Source organism: Hyperoodon ampullatus, assembly GCF_949752795.1.
Source record: "Hyperoodon ampullatus genome assembly, chromosome: 20".
In the NCBI taxonomy this organism is placed as follows: domain Eukaryota; kingdom Metazoa; phylum Chordata; class Mammalia; order Artiodactyla; family Ziphiidae; genus Hyperoodon; species Hyperoodon ampullatus.
In genome coordinates, this window is record NC_136933.1 from 23,776,502 (window position 1) to 23,799,642 (window position 23,141).

The following is a 23,141-nucleotide window of genomic DNA, read 5'->3' on the forward strand; positions in this document are numbered from 1 at the left end:
TTGGCCACTTGGTTGCTCTTTATAGACACAGATAGACACAGACACAAATTTCTGTGTCCCTGGATTGCTTTTATAATTTTATAAAACTGAAGTATAAAAGTATAGAAACTAAACTAAAATATAGAAACTCTGACATGTGTCTTCTGTGACTTGCAGCTGTTGGGGTGAAGTTCATTTGCTCTGCAGAAGGAACTGTATGATCAGTTTTTTTACAGTGAGTTCTGGTGATTCAAACCTTGAACTTTACAAAAATGTGTAACTAAAGGAATGCCTGTTTGCCCTTGTTCTTTCCCCCCAGGCAATGCTGCTTCTTGGCTGAGATATTAGGCTTGGCCATCGCAGGAAGCCGTGTTCCTTGAGTTGGGCCTGATGCTCTTCCTGATTTTTTCTCCCCCGTTTTAGGTTGCAGAAATGGCAGAGTGTGTGGGCTCAGCGCTGCTCCACAAGGGCTTCAAGGCGGCCCCAGATCAGTTCATCGGCATCTTTTCTCAGAACAGACCTGAGGTATTAACCATTAGGCGCTGACCGTACATGGTTTGGAGAGATCTCAGATGGAAGAACCAGTTAGGGTTCACACCTACCTCTGCTTCAGACCAGATTCTTTGTTCTGATTACCTCTGAGAACATGACTTTGTGTTATGCCTTAGAGAGTTACATGTATGAAAACCCAAACCAGGCCCTTCTTAGCCTTTAGGTAGGAAAAAGAAAATCACTTTTAAAGAAAATTATGGTTTTTGTTTTTTTTAAATCAGGTCCCCAAACAAAAACTAGTCAAGAAAGTCTTAGAACAAATAACTAACAAAGAAGTCTTCCCACTTTAAGGGCTTCCTCTGTGATTAGAAAAATGGCATTAATAAATGACAGAGAAACTTGGATACATTTTTGTCAGTAGCAAACTCTCATCTTTTCTCTCTAAAAGGTCTGGGCTCTCTCTGCCCAGGTTATAAAGTTTAAAATCCCAGGAACCATGGAGAAGGGCCCTCACTGGGAGCTGGCCTTAATTTGGGCAAGCAGACTGTTGTTTAGCTATCTGGGCCCATGGGTGGTGCTTCTGTAAACCGCTGTATTGAATTACATTTAAATTAGAAGCCCCCTGGAGCCATTGCCTGTAGTGTGAGTAAATAGTGGCATAGCTGGTGCAGAAAAGTTCAAGCACTGGGCTTGAAGAAATTGAATTGATTCTTAGACCTACTTGGGTCCAAAAGACATGTTGGTTCAATCTCTGTGCTACTATTTTATAAATTATTTGTTCTTTTTTTTTTTTTTTTTTGTGGTATGTGGGCCTCTCACTGCTGTGGCAATTTTATAAATTAGAGTGGTTTCTCAGTGGTTTTTTTAAAATAAATTTATTTATTTATTATTTTTGGCTGCATTGGGTCTTCGTTGCTGTGCACGGGCTTTCTCTAGTTGCGGCGAGCTGGGGCTACTCTTCATGCGGTGCACGAGCTTCTCATTGCCCTGGCTTCTCTTGTTGGGGAGCACAGGCTCTGGGCGCGTGGGCTTCAGTAGTTGCAGCACGCGGGCTCAGTAGTTGTGGTACGCGGGCTTAGTTGCCCCGCGGCACGTGGAATCTTCCCGGACCAGGGCTCGAACCCATGTCCCCTGCATTGGCTGGCGGATTCTTAACCACTGCGCCACCAGGGAAGTCCACGGTGGAGTCCTGATGCCTTCGAGGGTGGGGAGGCCAAGGGAATGTCAGGAACAATGGCACGCTTGCGTGGAGCAGCATGTCTGTGACGGGGGATGAAGCATTTCACTGTGGTGGAGGGTGGAGTGGCAGGATGAGAGAGAGAGAGACAGCTCCAGGCCAAGTGAATGTGAGTGGGTTGTGCTTGCTTCCCACAGCCGCTGTGCCCTTATCCATGCCATGTGTTCTGCGGATGATGGGCACCACTGAGGATTATAAGCAAAAGAGTGACTCTGCTGCATCTGCCTTGTAGGCGGGTCAGTTGCGGTGTGGCTGATGAGTTTAGAGGAAGATGACCAGTGACTGTGTCACTTCTTTCCTTCCTCACTTTCCTGGGGAGCCTTCCAGGACAGTTTTCCCGGTAGACAATGTGTCCCTCTTCCCCTAGTCCCAGGCCCTACGGCACACTGGCCAGATTGCTGTCCCTCAGGGCTCCAGTTGCTGTTTGGCCGAGAAACCCCAGAGGCTGCACCTTGCCAGGGACATAGAGCCAGGCTCCCCCGTGGCCTCAGGCCGGCTCCAGCCCTCGCTCCAGCCTAGCCAGTCCCCACAGCCCTGCTGGGCCATCCCTGCCAGCCTGGTGGCTCACTGATGCCCCCACTCCCTGCTTTTTTTTTTTTTAATATTTATTTGGCTGCATTGGGTCTTAGATGCGGCACGTGGGATCTTCGTTGCGGCATGCAGGATCTTTCATTGCGGCACGCGGGCTTCTCTCTAGTTGTGGCATGCGGGCTCAGTAGTTGTGGCACGTGGGCTTAGTTGCTCCGCGGCAAGTGGGATCTTAGTTCCCTGACCAGAGATCGAACCTGCGACCCCTGCATTGGAAGGCAGATTCTTACCCACTGGACCACCCTCCCTGCTTTTTTTTTTTTTAACATCTTTATTGGAGTATAATTGCTTTACAATGGTGTGTTAGTTTCTGCTTTATAACAAAGTGAATCAGTTATACATATACATATATCCCCATATCTCTTCCCTCTTGCATCTCCCTTTACCCTCCCTGCTTTGATCTCACAGTCCCGGCTCCCAGAGTCCCCTTACCTTTCTCTCCACCTGTCCAAATCGTGCTGCTCTTGCAAAGGGCAAGCTCGGTTACCTCCCCCACCAAGGAGGCCCGCTGCAGGCTGTCTTGCCTCTGAGCCCGTCACTCTCATGCTGTTCATTCTCTTTTCACATATTTGCCTCAAATTTTCAGGCAAATTGTACTTTCCTTTTAAGAAGTGGGCAAGTGTTTTGCTCTCATTAGGAATCCCTTTGGTGCCTGGCACATAGTAGTAGATACACAGATGTTAGTTTTGCTACATCTGGTGTCTCCATGTTGAATCTCTATAGAGTATTGTTTTCCCTGGAGTGGTTCCACAATATCCCATTTTCTCACCCTGATCTTTACTTTGTCTTTAGTGGGTGATCATTGAACAGGGATGCTTTACTTATTCGATGGTGATTGTTCCCCTCTATGACACCCTTGGAACAGAAGCAATCACCTACATCATCAACAAAGGTATGTTTGCGGCCTTTAGGGGCACTTTGGCATAGTTATTGGTTAGATACAGAGACTACATTTGCTGATACATGATATGATAGGGATTTTTCCATTTACATCTAACCTCCTGTTCAAAACATGTAGTACTTAACCTGGTGTCAGATGTTACAGTCAAGCTTTTAATATCCCAGAGCTGGTTCCTCACTGTGTCTCTTCACTTCCAGCTGAACTCTCTCTGGTTTTTGTGGACAAACCAGGGAAGGCCAACCTCTTATTAGAAGGTGTAGAAAATAAATTAACACCATCCCTTAAAACTATCATTCTCATGGACTCCTATGGCAGTAATCTGTTGGAACGAGGCAAGAAGTGCGGGGTGGAGATCATCAGCATGAAGGCGATGGAGGTGAGTCACCCTGCCCTGCCCACCTCGCTGCAGGGTTTCCCTGAGGTCATTTTGGCTCAAATGTGGCGTCCAGTGCGACCACAAAGTCCCAACTCTGGCTGGTCCTGTAAAAGATGGCGAGCAGAAATCTCTGTCTCATTACTGGAAAGAAGAATTCTACCCGCATCCCAGTGTTAATCCGTCACATTTTACAGGAAGTGTTCTCATCAGGCAATTTGCAGCGCTCACATACTCATTCTAGAGCGCTGACAAGCCACGCCGATAAATGCTGGAAATGGGAATTGCAGATCCAGGCAGAGATTTAACTTTGTATGTCCTCTTTAGGCTTTAACACCTTTTACTTACTGATTTATCTCTAAAACGGAGCCAAACATAGGAATCTGCCTCATTATTCTTTTCCCCAGGTTGCTTTTATAGGGTCCTGGTGAATTTCTAGCATAGAGGCTTGATTTGGTTTATTTTTGTATTATATTTAAGATTCACATTAATCACAACTTTAAAGGTAACCATTCTAGGAAAATGAGTGTGGTCCATGTTTAAATTGATTGTTTGACATCGGATCCTACGAGAAGCCAGCCTCCCCAGTTGTTTTTGGATTAAACTTCAATCCAAAACAGTGGGCAAGAGGAGGCCCTTGTTATTATGTGCATATCACGGGAAGTAATCGGTTCAATAGAATAAGTCATTCTCTTTCTGAAAATGTTACAAATATTTTCCTGGAACTGTTATAAATAGGGTTTTGAATTTTATTTACAGTTCTCCTTCTATCAAGAATTTGAGCTATGAGGAAGGATCTATAAAACCTTTCCTGGGGAACTTAGTCGTCACAGAGAATCTGTCATTTATTCTGTCAGAGCTTCTGCCTCTCTGTGACTCTCACACACACACACACACACACACACACACACACACGATAGCATACAACAGGAGTCCATAAGAGCTAATGGGTGTGCTGAATTGTTAAATTGGGTTTTTAACTAGCTTTTCACCCAGCATTTCCCTATTTTTGTATTTTTTACTTGTAACCCCATTTCATAATTATATCTTTCCCCCCATTTTTCCTCTTCCTGCTGCCCGCACCACACACAGACACATACACAAGCATTTTTTTGTCTTTTTTGACTGCTCTGTATGATAAAGAAGTAATCTTAAGATTAAAATTTAGATAAGTGACCACAGATTATAACGTAAAGTTTATATTAAAATATTTATAAAAGACATTGTTTTACACTTACCTGTATAATATGATTCATATTGGGTTTTTAGAATTTTTATAAGCAAAAGATTACATTTTTAAGCAATGAATTTAAAACTAACTTTTTGGTTGATCATGTGATCTGATTTTTATTAATGTCTATTTTTATAGCATCAAAAATAGAAACATTGGTATTTTTGCGTTTTTTCCAATATTGTGTTACGAAAATTTTCAAATATGCAAACAAGTTGAAAGAGTTGAACAGTAGACCACTATATCCCACCAAGAGTCTACAATTAACATTTTAATATATCTGCTTTATCACAGATTAATCATTCTATCTCCTTATTCACTGATTTGTCTTTTTTTATTCATTTTCAGTAGGGTACAAATTTTATCACCCCCAAATACTTCATTAAGTAGAATTCAGTTTTCCTTCTGTTTATGGTTCTTTTTTATTTTGGCATTTGGAACCTAAAGATGACAACTTTAATTTTTATAATAGCTGTATTTTTTCCCTAAATAATGGCATAAGTCAGGCTTCAGGCTATGAAACTCTCTTGGCAAATAATGGACTAATTTGGATAATTTTTTTTTAATTTATTTTTTTTTTGCGGTATGCGGGCCTCTCACTGTTGTGGCCTCTCCCGTTGCAGAGCACAGGCTCCGGACACGCAGGCTCAGCGGCTATGGCTCACGGGCCCAGCCCCTCCACGGCATGTGGGATCTTCCCGGACCGGGGCACAAACCCATGTCCCCTGCATTGGCAGGCGGACTCTCAACCACTGTGCCACCAGGGAAGCCCCTGGATAATTTTTTTCTAATACATTAAAAGTCTAATTGCATATAACTTGCTTTATTTTACTTAACATCAATTTTTGAAGAATTAGAGATCTTAAGAAGTTAATGTAAGAATTTTAAAAAGATGAGTGGAAATTTGGATCTGATAAAGATTATTTTAGAAAAAAGATTGGTGGAATTATCACTACTTTAACTCTTAGTTGATTTCCATTTGGATGTCAGTGTTCCTATTTTTAATCAGCGGTCTGTTATATATATAATTTAAAGTGTGATTAGGATTAAAAACTGTTTAAAACTGTATGCTGGGTACAAACTCACTGAGCCCTGAGCCCACCCATCTAATTTCCATTTATTTCTAGGCATGCTCATTCCACATGTTCACTCAAGCTGTTCAATTTTAATAGGAAAAGAATATAAATAGTTCATTAAAAAAATTAATAGATATTAAAGTGGTCATGGAGACACCTTCATGAAATAACAACATCAGAATTAGCCCTTGGTAGTAACTGGGAGTCCGCCTTTGGGAAATGCCGTACCTCAGAAATGAATCTGTCGTTCTTAACCTTCATAGCCATTCGAGAGTGGTCTTAGAGCTTCTGTCGTGGCCTGTTTTATAATCAGAGGTGCCCCATCCTTCCTCTGCTCCATGTGGGGAGTACAGGTAGTTGAGCCTCTCCAGAATGGCCACCAGTGAAGTCTGGCAGAGACTGATTTTCTCTCTCCAGATTGAAGATGTCAGTTTTGCAGAACTGGGTGATCACATATCTGTGCTGAGCTCTGGTTTTGGAAGGGTCCAGAGCAGCTGTGGTTCTCTGATTACAGTGAAGAGCCAGGCTTTGTTAAAGGCTGTGATAGGAAGGGGAGTGGAAACCAGAAGAACGTGTAAAAGACTTTGATTCCTGTCTTGAATAAATCCTATTTCAAAGGCCAGTCCTAATGCCATCGATATAGTTTTATATAAGAGAGAAAACAACCAGAAAATGGCTTCTTAGAGCAATGGGTAAGTATTTGGGTTCAGGTTAATTAAAATTGCTGTAGTTTATTTAATTTGAAATCTGTGCTGTCTTTGAGTTAGCTGTGAGTGAATCCCATAGAAAAGTCAGCTTGAACTGACTTGATGTGACTTTTATTCTTTACATTTAGAAAATGTTTCCATTTAAGATTTTTTTTTTCTCTTCTCTTTAAGGACCTGGGAAGAGCCAACAAACGGAAGCCCAAGGTGAGTGCACCATGTGCGACCCTGCCCCAGCCTCTGTGTAGCTTCCGTGTCTAGTCAGCTCAGAGCCTAATAGAAATCTTGAGTGATATCTTATGACTTAAAGTTTTCTATTCTATTCTGATTTATACTGGCTTTTTTTTTTAATGTGTTGTAGCCTCCAGCACCTGAAGATATTGCAATAATTTGCTTCACAAGTGGCACTACAGGTCAGTTTTGAAAAGGAATTATTTCTGAGTGGTATCTGGAAGTGTATATTCCCTGCCTCTTCTTGTGGATGACTTATTCGAGCTATAGATGGACTAGAAGCAGAAGAGACAGAAGTGTTCACGCCTGTCTTACGGTAGCTCTATAAGATGTTCCCAGAATCTGAGCATGTCCTCAAACATCTATGAAAGGTCACAGTAGGATCACCCGTCTTGCTAGGACAAAGTGTATCCATGGTTTCCAGAAATAAAATCCCTGGATTTTCTTCTCTTACTGCTACACACACCCTCTAAAACTTGCCCATATTAGTAAAGATGGTTTAAAATAATAGGTTTCATTTTAAAGGATTACAGATTGCTCAGGAATTTAATGTGACTCACTTTTGGCCTTCATGGGTGTACCTCACACTACAGGCATCAGAGGCTCTAATGATATGGGGTTTCTGGGCTTCTGTCATGTCCATTATTCTTGGATGGAGTTTCTGTCCTCTAACTTTGTTCTGTTCATATGTGTTCACAGGCAACCCCAAAGGAGCACTGATCACCCATCGAAATGTAGTGAGCGATTGTTCAGCATTTGTTAAAATAACAGAGGTAAACTTTGGGGATATTGTCATCTTTCTTCATATCCATTGGTTGGCATCAGGCCTCAAGAATGAAGGTGGTACCTAGAGGGGTGGGATAGGGAGGGTGGGAGGGAGGGAGATGCAAGAGGGAAGAGATATGGGAACATACGTATATGTATAACTGATTCACTTTGTTATAAAGCAGAAACTAACACACCATTGTAAAGCAATTATACTCCAATAAAGAGATTAAAAAAAAAAAAAGAATGAAGGTGGTAAAAGCCCCACTATCATGTTAGGCATGGGCTGTATTTGAAACACTGTCTGAAATATAGATAAGGTCTGAGCTTTCGTACATTCACCTTCTCCCAAATAGTTTTCACTGTGGACCTAATCCCCAACTCCTGCTGTGACTGTTTAGATGAATTGACAGATAGAATTTATTACATCTTTTATATAGTAAAACTTTATTTGGATACTGCTCTATAAATGTTTCCAGGGAAGGACAGAGAAGAACTGACTCTCTTGTTTTTATCTCCTATTTTAGTATGGAAAAGAATTAATTTCTTTAAGTTGACAAAGAAATGTTAAATGCTGCTGAAGGTTTTTTGGATTACTATTGTTTTTATTATTTATTATGCTTGATTTGATTTGGCTTCCACTTTATAAGAAGGATTAAAGCCTCAAACTTTAGTTATTTCCTATAACCTTAAAGTTTGCTTTGTAAGTATCTTAGTCTGCCTGGGCTGCCGCAACAAAATAACACAGACTGGATGGCTTAAACAACAGACATGTATTTTCTCACAGTTTTGGAGGGTAGAAGTCCATGATCAAGGTGCCAGCAGGTTTGGGTCTGGTGAAGGCTCCCTTGGCTTGTAGACCGCAGGCTCCTCACCACCCCTCTCCCTGACCTCTCCTCTGTTTGCATACCGAGAACAAGAGAGAGGTTTCTGGTGTTTCTTCCTGTTCTTACAAGGGCACCAGCCTTATTGGATCAGGGCCCCACCCTCATGACCTCATTTAACCTTAATGACCTTCCCTGTCTCCAAATACAGTCACTTTGGGGGCTAGGGCTTTAACATATGACTTTGAGGGGGGTGGTCACAATTCAGTCTGTAACACCAAAGTCTCTTTCAAACTTGCCTTTTAAAAAAGTACTTATTGAATAATATAATGAATGCCTTTCCCTCATATCCTTTGCACACTTTTACATAATTTGCTTTTGCAAATTACATGTCTCTGGGAGGGCTCCCTACGGTCTACTTTTTGTGGTAGGAGCCTATGCTTAATGGTTTGGGGGAATGGGCACCTTTGGCGACTGCAGAAGCTCGATCTCACTTTCACTTATACTTACACTTTCTTAATCCTTTTGGTATATACTTTCTAAACAGAGTTCAACATTTAGTACCTTACCAAGTGAAATTTTAATTTCCTTACTGACCTTCAAAGAAAACTTAAAATTCATGAATCATTGCAGTAAATGTTTACAGTTAATGTTAATCTTGAGATTAATAATTCGTAATTTATAATGATAAACTGGAAACTTCCTGGAAATTGTAATGCTTTTCTGCCTGCCTGGTGTCTTTGCTTCCCAGGGTGCATTCACTCCTTCCTCGGACGACACTTTGATCTCTTTCTTGCCTCTTGCCCACATGTTTGAGAAGGTCGTAGAGGTAGGCACCGACTTTTATTTTGTTTGTGCACATGCGTTTGGTTGTCTTCTGCTCAGTTGTTGTGTTTTACAGAAAGCAGTTGTCTTGAATGCCAGTGACACAGACACTTCATTTTTACCATCGCACACAGGCATGAGTGGTTCATGCAGATAAGTTTGAGTGTGCAGACTGTCCTCTATGTAGAGAGTTCTTTGCTCAGGCCCATTTTAGAAATTGAGCTAATTATTTAAGAGTCTAATTTTTTTTCTGCGTCCAGATACTTGAACTTTAATACTCATTTTAAAATTGGAAGCTCAGACTTTTGAAGGACATGAATATGGACATGAATTCAGAAAGATGAGCTGTGAATGTAGAATTTTTATGAATACCATCCCACAAAGGCTGGTGAGGCTTCAGTTCTGTAAGAAGTCTCTATTTTTTTTTTTTTTTTTTGGCCACGCCATGCGGCTTGTGGGATCTTAGTACCCCGACCAGGGATCGAACCCGTACTCTCTGCAGTGGAAGGTGCGGAGTCCTAACCACTGGACCACCACGTAAGTCCCAGAAGTCTCTATTTTTGACTGTGCTTGTTCGTAAGGCACAAGTTGACTTCAGGCTCATTTTTTCAGCAATATTCCAAGTGCCTTTGGCAAAGCGGGATGATCTTCAGCTGACCTCTGCCTGAGCTCCTCATACACGAGTGTGTGCCTAATTTAAAAACTGACCAAGAACCATCTTTTTTCCTTCTTGGACAGTTTTGGATTGTATGCTTATAAGAGAAACAGTGAGCACTGCTCATTCATTTAATGAATGTTCACGGAGCACCAGCTGGGTTGCAGGTACTGGGCAAGTATTAGAGAGAGAGGGGTGGCTGATAAAATCCCAGCCCTTTGACTAGCTGCCGCCCTGTAGGATTCACTTCCCCCAAAGGATCAAGGATCTTCCATCTGATACTTGTGTCTCCTGCATGCCTCAGGAGACCTTGTGAGTTTACAGAGTGATTGCAGACATGTTGACAGTGGACCGTAAGTACCTAACTAGTTTTCAAAGTGTTCCCAGGAGGCAGGCCACACTGAACAGAAACCTCCGAGCTTTAATTTTTAAACAATGAACCTTTCTAGTTGTTTCTGCTTTCAAGCCTGAGACCGTTTGTACTTCCGTTGCATCATCTCTTGAATCTCTCTTTCTTTTTAAAATTTAAAACAGGCAGACTCTTTGTCAAGTGCCTGTGGCTTGCCAGTGCAGCTTGCATCAGACAGGAAAAAATGCAGGCACTAGGTTATAGCCGAATGCAAACTGCTGTGGTATAGATGGCCTAGTGCCTCAGCCTCAGCATATTCTGACTACTCAGAATTTTTTAGTTAGATTCAAATAGAAGAGATGAGACTTTAAAAAGCTAAGGCAAGTAGCTAAGTTTTTTTGATGAGAATAAGTTAGACCTAAAGTTTCTGGAAGGCTAAAAATACTTGGGTTATCGAATACCATGTCATTCATTCAGCAAATATTTATTATTGAAGCTAAAATAGCAGAACCTCTCTGATCATCACTGAAAACCACATTCACTGGTTTCTTACTAGTCCCTTTATCTTCAGGGTAAGCAAAAGCAATGCCACATTCCCGTGTTGTACAAGGACCCAAGGACACAAGAACATTGTTTTAAAAGCTCCCTACATTTAGGAACTTTATGATTTCTGGAAGCTGGTCTGAAATGCTAAAACTGGAGCCTTGTGTGTCTGTGTGTGTTGTGTAATCCCTGCTGCAATGATGACATGTTGGATATTTCTGTTTACCTCTCTAGTGTGTGATGCTGAGTCACGGAGCTAAAATAGGATTTTTCCAAGGAGATATCAGGCTGCTTATGGATGATCTCAAGACCCTTCAACCTACCATCTTCCCTGTGGTCCCCAGACTGCTGAACCGGATATTTGACCGAGTAAGTGCCAAGCGAAGAGCAGGGGCAGAGCTCCGGACCTTGAGTCCAAGACTGTGTGTGACCATGGCCACTGCCCTTACTCTCTCGAGGGACTGCAGTTTACCCCTCTGCTAAGAAACCTGAGTGCGTTTACCTCCCAGAGCTGTGAGTGAGGGTTATAAGAGAAAGCGCCTATGGACACACCTCGTAAACTGGAGGGCACAATACAGGTGTGAGGTGGAGGTGGTTTTATTTTCACGATAAACTCTTTGAGCCTCTGTTTTCTCATCTTTACAGTGGACTATTACCTCCTCCATCTCATAAAGATGCTAATTACATCATATGAAAAGGCTTTATAAATTGTAAAGCTCCACTGCATGAAAAATATTACTTACTTAGCCACCCTGAGAGACGTGACTAAACCAAGCCAGGGACCAAGAGGAGGTGGTGAGCCTTTAGAGCACGGACCCCACAGCTGGGGCAGAACCCCATGTGGTGTGAGCAGTCTCCAGAATGAATTTGGACTGGGTGGTTCTAATACTCTTTATTTTGAGACATGGCTTTCGTCATCTATGAGAACCTTCTCATTTTTTTTAAATTTATTTATTTTTGGCTGCATTGGGTCTTTGTTGCTGCCCACGGGCTTTCTCTAGTTGCGACAAGCGGGGGCTACTCTTTGCTGTGGTGCACAGGCTTCTCATTGTGGTGGCTTCTCTTGTTGTGGAGCATGGGCTCTAGGCACACGGGCTTCAGTAGCTGTGGCGTGCAGGCTCAGTAGTTGTGGCACATGGGTTCAGTAGTTGTGGCACGCGAGCTGTAAAGTGCAGGCTCAGTAGTTGTGGCGCATGGGCTTAGTTGCTCTGCGGCATGTGGAATCTTCCAGACCAGGGATCGAACCTGTGTCCCCTGCATTGTCAGGCAGGTTCTTAACCACTGTGCCACAAGGGAGGTGCCAACCTTCTCATTTTCTTAATAGTTCTTTTTTAAAAAACTATAAAACAGCTTTATTGAGATATAATTCACATTACATGCAATTCACCCATTAAGTGTACAATTCAAAGGATTTTAGTACATTCACAGAGTTCTGCAACCATTATCACAGTCCATTTTAGAACATTTTTATCACCTCAAAAAGAATGTGGTATCATACTCCACCCGGCTACCTCCCTCCACCCCCCAAAAAACTCATCTACTTTCTGAATCTATAGATTTCCCTATTCTGGATTTTCATGCGAATGGAATCATGCAATATTCTTTTGTTGCTGGCTTCTTTTGCTTAGTATGCTTTCAAGGTCCATCCATGTCATAGCATGCATCCATACTTCATTCCTTTTAATGGCCAAATAATATTCCACTGCATGGATACAACACATTTTATTTATCCATCCATCCATTGATGGGCATTTGGGTTGTTTCCACTTTTTGGCTATTATGAATAATGCTGCTGTGAACATTCACGGGCAAGAGGCTGTGTGGACATGTGTTTTCATTCTCTCGGGTATGTGCCTAGGAGCAGAATTGCTAGTCATACAGTAACTCTGTGTTTAACTGAGGAACCGCCGGTCTATTTTCTAAAGCAGCTGCACCATTTTACATTCCCACCAGCAGTGTATGAGGGTTCCAATTTCTCTACATTTTCTTTGACACTTGTTATTATCTGACTTATTATCTCGCCATCCTACTTATTGTGAAACCTTCTTGCTTCTTGACTTATTAGATTTTTGCTCAGGCAAACACCACGCTGAAGCGATGGCTGTTGGACTTTGCCTCCAAGAGGAAAGAAGCCGAGCTTCGCAGTGGCATCATTAGAAACAACAGCCTGTGGGATAAGTTGATCTTCCACAAAATACAGGTAGCACATTGACTCACAACGGTTATTTGTCATGTAAACTCCTTTGCGTTTCAAACTTTCTGTGAGGGCTCTTTTTTTTTTTTCAATTGAAGTATAGTTGATGTACAATATTATATAAGTTACAGGTGTACAATATAGTAATTCACAATTTTTAAAGATTATACTCCATTTATAGCTATTATAAAATATTGGCTATATTCCCCATGTTGTGCAATGTATCTTTGTAGCTTATTTTATACCTAATAGTTTGTACCTCTTAATCCCCTACCCCTATATTGTGTGAGGGCTGTTTTTAAAAGAGAAGGTAAGAGGGAGAATTTCTGGCACATTTCTAAAAACTAAGGACAAAGCCATTAGCAAAACCTCAGTGTCAAAGATAAGTCTGAACAGTGTTTAGCTATCCAGGGCAGAAAATGAATCAGGTAGCATAGCCTTTCTGATTCTCCATTTTGTTTTACCGTTCTGGAACTCTTGAGGTATTCTTTATCAGAATAAAGATAAAGAATACGGAATAATAAAGAATACGGAATAATATTATGTCCCCCAGAAGGTGGTGGTTGCCATAAACCCATGACACTCTTGTTCTAATTCCTTAAAACACCTGCAGGTATAGAGGTGTTGCTTTATTTTCCACACCTGTTGAGAGTGAATGGAGTGGTTTCGGGTGGAACCAAACTCCAGTCAGGTGTCCCCCTTGGGGTGCCTGTGCGTCGTTGGGCGCAGTGAGTTCTGTGCAGCCTGCAGACAAGGAGCTGGTGGGTTAGAGTACTGGGGCTCCCAGAAGGAATCTTTGAGAAGCCCGCCACCTTCCAGTCACTTGCCCCTTCACCCTCTCCCCTCTCCCTGCCTTGCAAGTCGAGCCTGGGAGGAAAAGTACGGCTGATGATCACAGGAGCAGCGCCCGTGTCCGCCACCGTGCTGACCTTCCTGAGAGCCGCGCTGGGCTGCCAGGTGAGGTGCCTCCCTCCGCACCTCCCTCTGGGCTCGGACCGAGTCATGCCCAGGAGTCTGCTTTCCAAAAGGCACTCTTCTTCTCCTCCGTGTGCTGTATTTTTGTTAAGATCATGTTATTCCTAGATTGCTTGGAGAAAGGGGTATAGGCACACCTCGGAGATACTGCAGGTTCAGTTCCAGACCACTGCAATAAAGCCAATATTGCAACAAAGCCAATAACGCAGTAAAGCCAGTCACGTGAACTTTTTGGTTTCCCGGTGCATATAAAAGTAATGTTTACACTAGTCTGTAGTCTGTTAAGTGTGCAATAGTATTATGTCTAAAAAGCAATGTATATATCTTAATTTAAAAATACTTCATTGCTAACCGTCATCTGACAACGCAGCGTTGCCACAAACCTCCAATTCGTAAGAAACGCAGTATCTGCAAAGCGAATAAAATGAGGTATGCCTGTATATATCTTTTACCCCAGGCAGAATATGCGTTTGTGTCTACCACTGGGTAATTTTCTCTAGGGTAAGGCACAAAAGATGCCTTTAGATCAGGTGTGAGGGCATGGGGGTTGGCAGTAAGTGATAAGGCGACCTGCAAAGCATGCAGAGACCCTTTCTTAAAGGGGAGGAGGAGCCAGCAGAGCCTGGGTGATAAGTAGCCGAGCCGACGGAGCGAGTGAGTCCCTGGGCAGGTGGTGCACGGCGTGACCTGTGAATGACGTTGTCTCCTATGTGGGTGAATACGTTGGGTGCTGTAATAAAGCGTGTTGTAGTGTATCGGCTGAGGTTACCAAACGAGCTAGAGGAGCTTAGTTACTGAGCACTTGCAGCAGAGGTGTGACTGTGCCCCTCTCTTCCTGTCCCGTCTCTTGGTGACCCAGTTCTACGAAGGCTATGGACAGACCGAGTGCACTGCCGGGTGCTGCCTGACTGTGCCTGGGGACTGGACCGCAGGTATGATGGCAGGACTTTCCTTACTGGGATCTTACTTTGGGCATTGGAATTACTGGAACTGGGTTAATAAACCAACCTAAACAAGTGCTCTGTCTCTGATGATTAGGCCTTGGGGTCAACAATCTTGGAAACCAGAGGGCCCTGTGGCAGAGTGGGATGTGACTTCGAGGCTCTGACTGTCAACCTGGGTGGGTGGCAACAGAGACTTACATAGATCCTGAAGCTCACATCTAGAGATGGTGCTCTTTATTCCAGGTTCAGAACGTTTGGCCCAACAGAGCTTTCCAGGAATTGATTGGGGCCTAAGTATTTGCTGGTAAATTTTAATTAAATTTCCAGAGACTCCAGACAGAAATAAACACAAGTCCTTTGTCCCAAAAGGGAAAAACAGAGGAGGACAAACTGTCCTGCATGAGGTGTTTTGCATCAGGAGTTGATGATGCATATTATATGTGCTTCATCCCAGCATCCCTGTGAGAGAAGCCCTGTTAACCTCTGCAAGGACACGATTGATTGTTGGCTAAAAAGCATGTCAGTAATGTATAAGAATTTACACGGCTTTATGTTTTGGAGCCAGGATTCCAACCCAGGTCTGACCACAAAACTTCTATGCTTTCCCCTGTCCTACACCGGCAGTGTATTCTACACTGTGATAAATAAATTCTGTGATTTGTTTGCTGTTTTACACATATGAGCATCTAGTGACATAGATTCTAGTATCAAGCACTTTCTAGTAGCATAATTCCGCTGCGATTGGCACTAACAGTCTGTGAACCTTTTTCATGGTGTTTGTTTAATTTTTTTTTTAAATAAATTTATTTATTTATTTTTGGCTGCGTTGGGTCTTCGTTGCTGTGTGCGGTCTTTCTCTAGTTGTGGCGAGCAGGGGCTACTCTTCATTGTGGTGCATGGGCTTCTCATTGCGGTGGCTTCTCTTGTTGTGGAGCACGGGCTCTAGGCACATGGGCTTCAGTAGTTGTGGCACATGGGCTCAGTAGTTGTGGCTCATGGGCTCTAGAGCGCAGGCTCGGTAGTTGTGGCACACAGGCTTAGTTGCTCCGCGGCACATGGAATCTCCCCGGACCAGGGATCGAACCCCTGTCCTCTGCATTGGCAGGTGGATTCTTAACCACTGCGCCACCAGGGAAGTCCCTGTTTGTTTAATTTTTAACTCCTGGTCCTTACCGGCTAGAGAATTTGAATAGTGACTTCTTTAAGCTAAAATTATCAAAACATAGGAAGAATGATTTGTGATACTCTTAAAACTTAGTCTAATATCTGTTATTTTTGTTTTGGGAAAAGAACCCAGTCCTAGCACCCTTTGGCAAGAGAGTTAAGTGAGCTGTGAAAAGAATCCCTGTCCTGTCTTCATAAACTTACATGTAAAACATGTTCGTTTATAATCAAGGGAATAAGGCTGTATTGGTCAGAACCATCGGACCTGTCAAGGTCTGTTCTTATAGAGAACGGGGACGTTACGTCTGTATGAGGGAGAGCAGGGCCATCAGATCATAGGAACCTTCCTAGGTGAAAGTTTCAGGAAACCTGCTTCCAGGTGTTCAAAGAAGCCCTGAAAATGAGCAGCCAGATCATTTATACTTTGAAAAATAATTTGGAGCATCAGACTTGGGAAAGCTCCCTAAGAGACTTTTGAATGTCTTTGTCTCTTTTCTAGGAATAAACTCTGTAATTTACCAGGGGGAGACAGGCTGTGATTGCCGAAACCAGAGGTTTATACCCTCTGTTCTCATCGTGAGTGGGCATGTTTGTGATAAAAGTGATCTGTCCTAAGGATACCGGTAGTCACAGTAGGAGTGATCATCTTTTATTTGATATACAGGCCATGTTGGTGCCCCAATGCCTTGCAACATTGTAAAGCTCGTCGATGTGGAAGAAATGAATTACATGGCTGCCAAGGGTGAGGGCGAGGTGAGTGAAATCCCGCAGTCACCCCCTCACTGTGGGCTCCTCCAGTAACCGGCCACCTCTCAGCACCACAGCGCGTAAAGCCACTGAGCTTGGTGTTGCTGGTGACCCTGAGTCACACAGCCTTCTTTTTGACGGTACATTTATGCCTAACTCGCAGGGCGGGTAGGGAGGTGGGGGGCACTAATGCCTGCCTTCTGCTGCCAGCCACGATGGGGCCGTGGGCCCAGGAGGGTACCGAGGCTCCAGGGCCTGAAGTCCTGTCTGCTCATTGCCCTCCATGCCTGTTAGTGAGCTACTGGCTAGAGGAAGGAAGGCCAGATTGCTTTGGGATTTCACCCCCTTTGGGGTTTTCCAGCAGCTCTGATCCAGAGCCTAGGGTGAGCGTGAGTCCTGGAACTTGACTGCAGCCAAGGCCATTATGGAAGGGGAGTGAGGGGTTGGAGGTGCCGCCACGATGCCAGCGGGGCTCTGGTAGCTCCCTCTGCATCTGGCATTCAGGGTCTGGCTAAAGGCTGGGAGACACACACACACACACACACACACACACACGCGAGTTTTCACACACACACACGAGTTTTCTCTGGAGAAGCCCCAGTCAGTGCTCTTAACAGATCATCTTTTCCCCCCTCCAGTTTTGTTGAGATATAATTGACATCCAGCACGGTGGGAGTTTAAGGTGTACAGCATCATGATTTGACTCACATATATTGTGAAATGATCACCGCAGTGAGTTTAGTAAACATCCATCATCTCATATAGATACAAAAAAAAGAAGAAATGTGGTTTTTTCCCTTGTGTTGAGAACTCTTTAAGATCTGCTCTCTCAACAACTTTAAAATCTTCCATATGGCTGTGCTAACTGTAGTCGCCATGCTGTACGTGACACCTCTGGTCCTTATTTATCTTATAACTGGATGTTTGTACCTTTCATCCACCTTCTTCCAACTCCCACGCCTCCCTCCCGATCTTTTTCCCTCAGGTGTGTGTGAAAGGGGCTAATGTATTTCAAGGCTACTTAAAGGACCCAGCAAACACAGCAGAAGCTCTGGATAAAGACGGCTGGTTGCACACAGGGGACATTGGAAAGTGGTTACCAGTAAGTGGTCCCCTCCCCTGTTCACAGACGCTTTTGTTCCACCATAGGGAAGAAAAAAAACCCACGTTGCAGTGGCACCCTAACTTTGAAAAAGTTAAAACTGGCACCCTAACTTTCAAATCTGAATGAGATCCTTGCCAGGTAGAGTAATCTTGGTTGTAGGTTCTTCCCTTTCATCACTTTAAGTATATCATGCCACTCCCTTCTGGCTTGTAGAATTTCTGCTGAGAAAGCAGCTGTTAACCTTATGGGAGTTCCCTTGTATGTTATTTGTCGTTTTTCCCTTGCTGCTTTCAATAATTTTTCTTTGTCTTTAATTTTTGCCAATTTGATTACTATGTGTCTTGGCGTGTTTCTCCTTGGGTTTATCCTGTATGGGACTCGTAGCGCTTCCTGGACTTGGGTGGCTATTTCCTTTCCCACGTTAGGGAAGTTTTCGACTATAATCTCTGCAGATATTTTCTCTGGTCCTTTCTCTCTCTCTTCTCCTACTGGGACCCTTGTAATGCAAATGTTGTTGCGTTTAATGTTGTCCCAGAGGTCCCTTAGGCTGTCTTCATTTCTTTTCATTCTTTTTTCTTTATTCTGTTCCGCAGCAGTGAATTCCACCATTCTGTCTTCCAGGTCACTTACCTGTTCTTCTGCCTCAGTTATTCTACTATTGATTCCTTCTAATGTAGTTTTCATTTCAGTTATTGTATTGCTCATCTCTGTTTGTTTGTTCTTTAATTCTTCTAGGTCTTTGTTAAACATTTCTTGCATCTTCTTGATCTTTGCCTCCATTCTTTTTCCGAGGTCCTGGATCATCTTCACTATCATTATTGTGAATTCTTTTTCTGGAAGGTTGCCTATCTCCACTTCATTTAGTTGTTTTTCTGGGGTTTTATCTTGTTCCTTCATCTGATACATAGCCCTCTGCCTTTCATCTTGTCTATCTTTCTGTGAATGTGGTTTTTGTTCCACAGGTTGCAGGATTGTAGTTTTCTTGCTTCTGCTGTCTGCCCTCTTTTATGGTGCTTTATACTCCGAAATTTTTATTGTTTTGAAAAATACCCCCCCCAATTAATTTCAGAGTACCCAAGCTATTTATTTTTTTCATAGACATTATGGTACTTCACTGTGGTTCTTTTTTTTCTTTTTCTTAATATTTATTTATTTATTTATTATTGATTTATTTTGGCTACGCTGGGTCTTAGTTGCAGCATGTGGGATCTTTAGTTGCAGCCTGTGGACTCTCAGTTGTGGCATGCATACAGGATTTAGTTCCCCAACCAGGGATTGAACCCAGACCCCCTACATTGGGAGCTTGGAATCCTACCCACTGGACCACCGGGCAAGTCCACCCAGGCTATTTAGAAATAAATTAAGTCCCTCTTTCCAGACTCAGGAGGGATGAAGTATCCGTTCTAATTCTGACTATGTCTCTAAGGAGCACATCTCATAATCTCCCTGGACCTCAGTCGGCTCCTTTTGGAAACGGAGGAAAACTGATGTGGGCTGAGAGAACTTTCCAGTGGATGACTCTCCGAAGCGAGAGAGTGGCCTCGGGTGGGGATGGGGGTTTTGTTTACGGGAGATGGGGAGGTGGGAGCTACTGGCATTTGGAGAGTCTGGTCTGGAGATTCTCGCATCCCCACAGTCATCATGGGGGCAGCTGACACCCCCTCCTGCCCCCGCCCTGGAACAGGGACAGAGGGGAGTGAGCTGCTGCCTCTGCAGCCCCTGCTCTGCGCAGAGCCCTGTGGGAGGATGAGCGCGTCTCTGCTCTCGAGGACCTTTACCCCATCGAGCGGCCAATTCATATATGAGACAAAGTGAAGCTTGCTGAGCTGAAGGGAGCAAGTGGGGTGCTCTGGTTGGCTGGGAGTGAGGGGGGCTCCCAAGTCCCTTCTCTGTCTCTCTACTCTGCTCAGTGGCCTGGGGGAGGTTACATAATCTCTCTAAGCCTCAGTTTGCCTCTCTGCAAAATGGGTTAACAGCTGACCCCTGCCAGAGGTTATTAGGATTAAGTGATAGTGTACAGGAAATGCCTGCTGCTGAGGGGAAAGCAGCTGCTGGACCTGCTCATAGGCCGCTCCCCGCCCTCCAAACAGAATGGCACCTTGAAGATCATCGACAGGAAAAAGCACATCTTTAAACTGGCACAAGGAGAGTACATAGCTCCAGAGAAGATTGAAAACATCTACCAGCGAAGTGAACCTGTCGCTCAGGTGTTTGTCCACGGAGAGAGCTTACAGGTACGCACTGCCCCAGCCATGAATTCTGTGGCCGGCGTGGCCTGGGCCTAGAAGTCCAGGGCCTTTCAGTGTGATGGGAAGTTTGCGATGGGTGTGAGTTGACTTTCATGCCTTATGTGCTGGAATATTATCAACATGTTGCTAGTTTTTACTGCTTGGCATTTCTTTTTTTTTTTTTCATCTATTTTGTAACTGGAAATATGTACCTCTTATTCTTGGCAATTCTTATCCAGAAAAGTTTTTTCTCTAATTTCATATTACCAAGGGAAGTTGGATAGGGATACCAAGGGAGTGGGTAAAATAAGCTTCTAATTTAATTATGAGGGGAAATATTGATATACAGGTTATAAGAAAGTTTAGAATTTTCAAACATATTAAACCCAACTTATTTATGATATGTCTCCTACGTCATTTTTGAGCAAATGGTGGTTGTGAGCCAACATATCTTAAAGTCGAAAACCAACATCAGTATTGCAATGAAACATCCTTTGCTAAAATTTTGGACAGATGGTGGGAAGGAAGAGGAGGGTGTCTGGTTTCCTGAGGGTTAATATTTCTACAAATCTTGAAATTTTCAAATAATTTTGGAAGAATATTTTCTTATAAGAAAGTGAACCTATTTCTTCAAGAGTGCACCTATTTTTCTTCGACCTGGAATCATACCCATGCCTCTAATTTTTATTTAGTTTCGTTGTCACTAAATTGTAAAGAGGGCTTCCCTGGTGGCGCAGTTGTTGAGAGTCCGCCTGCCGATGCAGGGGACACGGGTTCGTGCCCCGGTCCGGGAGGATCCCACATGCCGTGGAGCGGCTAGGCCCGTAGGCCATGGCTGTTGAGCCTGCGCGTCCAGAGCCTGTGCTCCACAACGGGGGAGGCCACAACAGTGAGAGGCCCGCATACCGAAAAAAAAATTAAATAAATAAATAAATAAATAAATAAATTGTAAAGAATGAGGTATTAGAGTTTTTTCTAAATGAATCTGCATACATTTTCTCTTTTTATAAAGCAGTTATCTGATATCTATCCCCTTGTTTGCTTATTTGACCCTGTTTTATTTTTAAAAATATATATAAGAGTAAGTAAAAATTAGGGTTTTATTAGGTTTTTATTTCCAATGGTTCTTTTAAAACATTTATTGCAAAATCCCCAACACTGTCTATATTGCAGAGGCAGGAGTTAACCTGGGCCCCACGGACTCTGGGGCTGGTAACATGCTCTGAAAAGAGGATCTGTAACTCCCATCAGATTCTCCCAGGGGCCCAGGCTGCAGATAATAAAGAACCACAATTTTAGAGCATCTGGATCAAGCCCTTTAATAACTTAACTTGTCTCTGTTAAAGGCATTTCTCATAGCAATTGTGGTACCAGACATTGAGACGGTAGGTCCCTGGGCTCGGAAGAGAGGCTTTGAAGGCTCCTTTGAAGAGCTGTGCAGAAGCAAGGTAGGTTCCGAAGTGTGCAGCCTACTCCTGACCCGCCCTTTGCATTAAGTGAAAGTTCAGGGACTCCTGCCACGGGAGTAAGGATCTTACTTTTCTTGCCTTATTAGGGTGTCCAAAAAGCTGTTCTGGAAGACATGGTGAGACTTGGGCAGGATGCTGGCCTAAAACCATTTGAACAGGTAAGACTTGCATCCAAGTGTATGAATTCCTGCAAAACGGGTTTCTGACTGGAGGATGTTTTTTGTGAATATATGATAGAAGAGGATGAGGTGATGTAAAGACATCTGTGTGGAAGGGATAGTGGAGTGGTTTGGCAGGGCAGGGGATTTTTGTTACCAAGGGTATGAATTCTCTTCCTGGAGGTCAGGCTACAATCCTGATTCTGTACTGACAAGAGGCCACTGCCCTTTGCTGAGACAGTGCAGCGGGACCTGGCCTGAGAGGCTGGCTTGAATCACCCAGAAGGGTCTTTATCCCTTGGGAAGCTTAAGTGCTTTTTAGACTCAGGTGGCCTCCGTTCTCCTTCCCTCCTTTGACTGCCTGGTTTCTTTGCAGGTCAAAGGTATTTGTCTCCACCCTGAATTATTCTCTGTCGACAACGGCCTTCTGACCCCAACGATGAAGGCTAAAAGGCCAGAGCTTCGGAATTATTTCAGGTCACAGATCGATGAACTTTATTCCACCATCAAAATCTAATGCGAGGAAGGAAGCTGGGAAGAGGCCGTATGCCTCTGCGGTCTTCTCCCGCCCATGGCCTCAGTGGGTAGTTTTGACAACAGCAAATAGGGAAGGAGCGTCTTTGTATGCCTCATGCGTTCAGATTCTCGTCATAGGAAGCTTAGAGGGAATGGAACACTGCCTTATGGTCACCTCGCATTGCAGACCATGTTCACGGTGATATACAATTTCCAAAATGAGCCTTAAAAAAATTGTAAAGGGGAAACTATAAATGTGCTAAGTTATTTACGACTTCCTCAGTTTAAAAAGAGGGTGAAAACTTGTCTCCCTTTTTTGCTAACCAAGTGGTTAGGACTTTGCTATTTCTGAGATGTCTGCTACTTGCTGCAAATTCTGCAGGTGTCTGCTGCTCTGAAGAGTCCCGTGCACTGGAGGGGACCGTCCCTTATAAACAAGAACTGTCCCAGCTGCAGGAGGTCGCAAGTGGACCAGAGGTTTTTTTTTTAATCCCTGCCACCGTCCCCTCCCCATCTCACGTGACCCTTCTGATTAACCCGTCACCCCTGTCGGAGCAGAGGGTGGTCCTAACTCAGAACAGCGCAGGCATGGACGGGCGGCCGCTCACCAGAGCGGGTGGATTCGGCGTCCACAGAGCGGAACATTCGCTGACCCTCTTCTCCAGACCCGATTCCCTCCCTCCGTCCCTTCCCAGGGGTTATTTTAAAATCTGCCTTAGACTCTGCAGTGAAGACAAGCATTTCAACAAGGAAACAATTACCTGGATCAGCCATGTTCAACTGTGACGCCTGAAGAACCGTCCACTTTATCTTCACTGAACCCGTCGCTCTGTCTGTGATGGTTTTTAATGTGGTTTTCATATCAGAA

General features: G+C 43.7%; 1 protein-coding gene across 1 annotated transcript in view; it reads left to right on the forward strand.

The window, feature by feature from the left end:
• ACSL1 (acyl-CoA synthetase long chain family member 1) overlaps positions 1–22,274 on the forward strand; it is a gene marked incomplete at its 3' end in the record, with an annotated part of 43,466 nt that extends 21,192 nt beyond the window's left edge. The window contains 19 exon segments of the mRNA XM_079726793.1: positions 403–504; positions 3,089–3,188; positions 3,395–3,573; positions 6,756–6,788; positions 6,943–6,994; positions 7,512–7,585; positions 9,153–9,230; positions 9,303–9,348; positions 9,351–9,379; positions 11,008–11,142; positions 12,839–12,973; positions 13,829–13,924; positions 14,802–14,874; positions 16,715–16,803; positions 17,783–17,899; positions 19,993–20,136; positions 21,477–21,578; positions 21,686–21,757; positions 22,134–22,274. Of these exon segments, the coding sequence (XP_079582919.1) occupies positions 403–504; positions 3,089–3,188; positions 3,395–3,573; positions 6,756–6,788; positions 6,943–6,994; positions 7,512–7,585; positions 9,153–9,230; positions 9,303–9,348; positions 9,351–9,379; positions 11,008–11,142; positions 12,839–12,973; positions 13,829–13,924; positions 14,802–14,874; positions 16,715–16,803; positions 17,783–17,899; positions 19,993–20,136; positions 21,477–21,578; positions 21,686–21,757; positions 22,134–22,274 (1,797 nt within the window).
• Between the last annotated feature and the right edge of the window lie 867 nt (positions 22,275–23,141).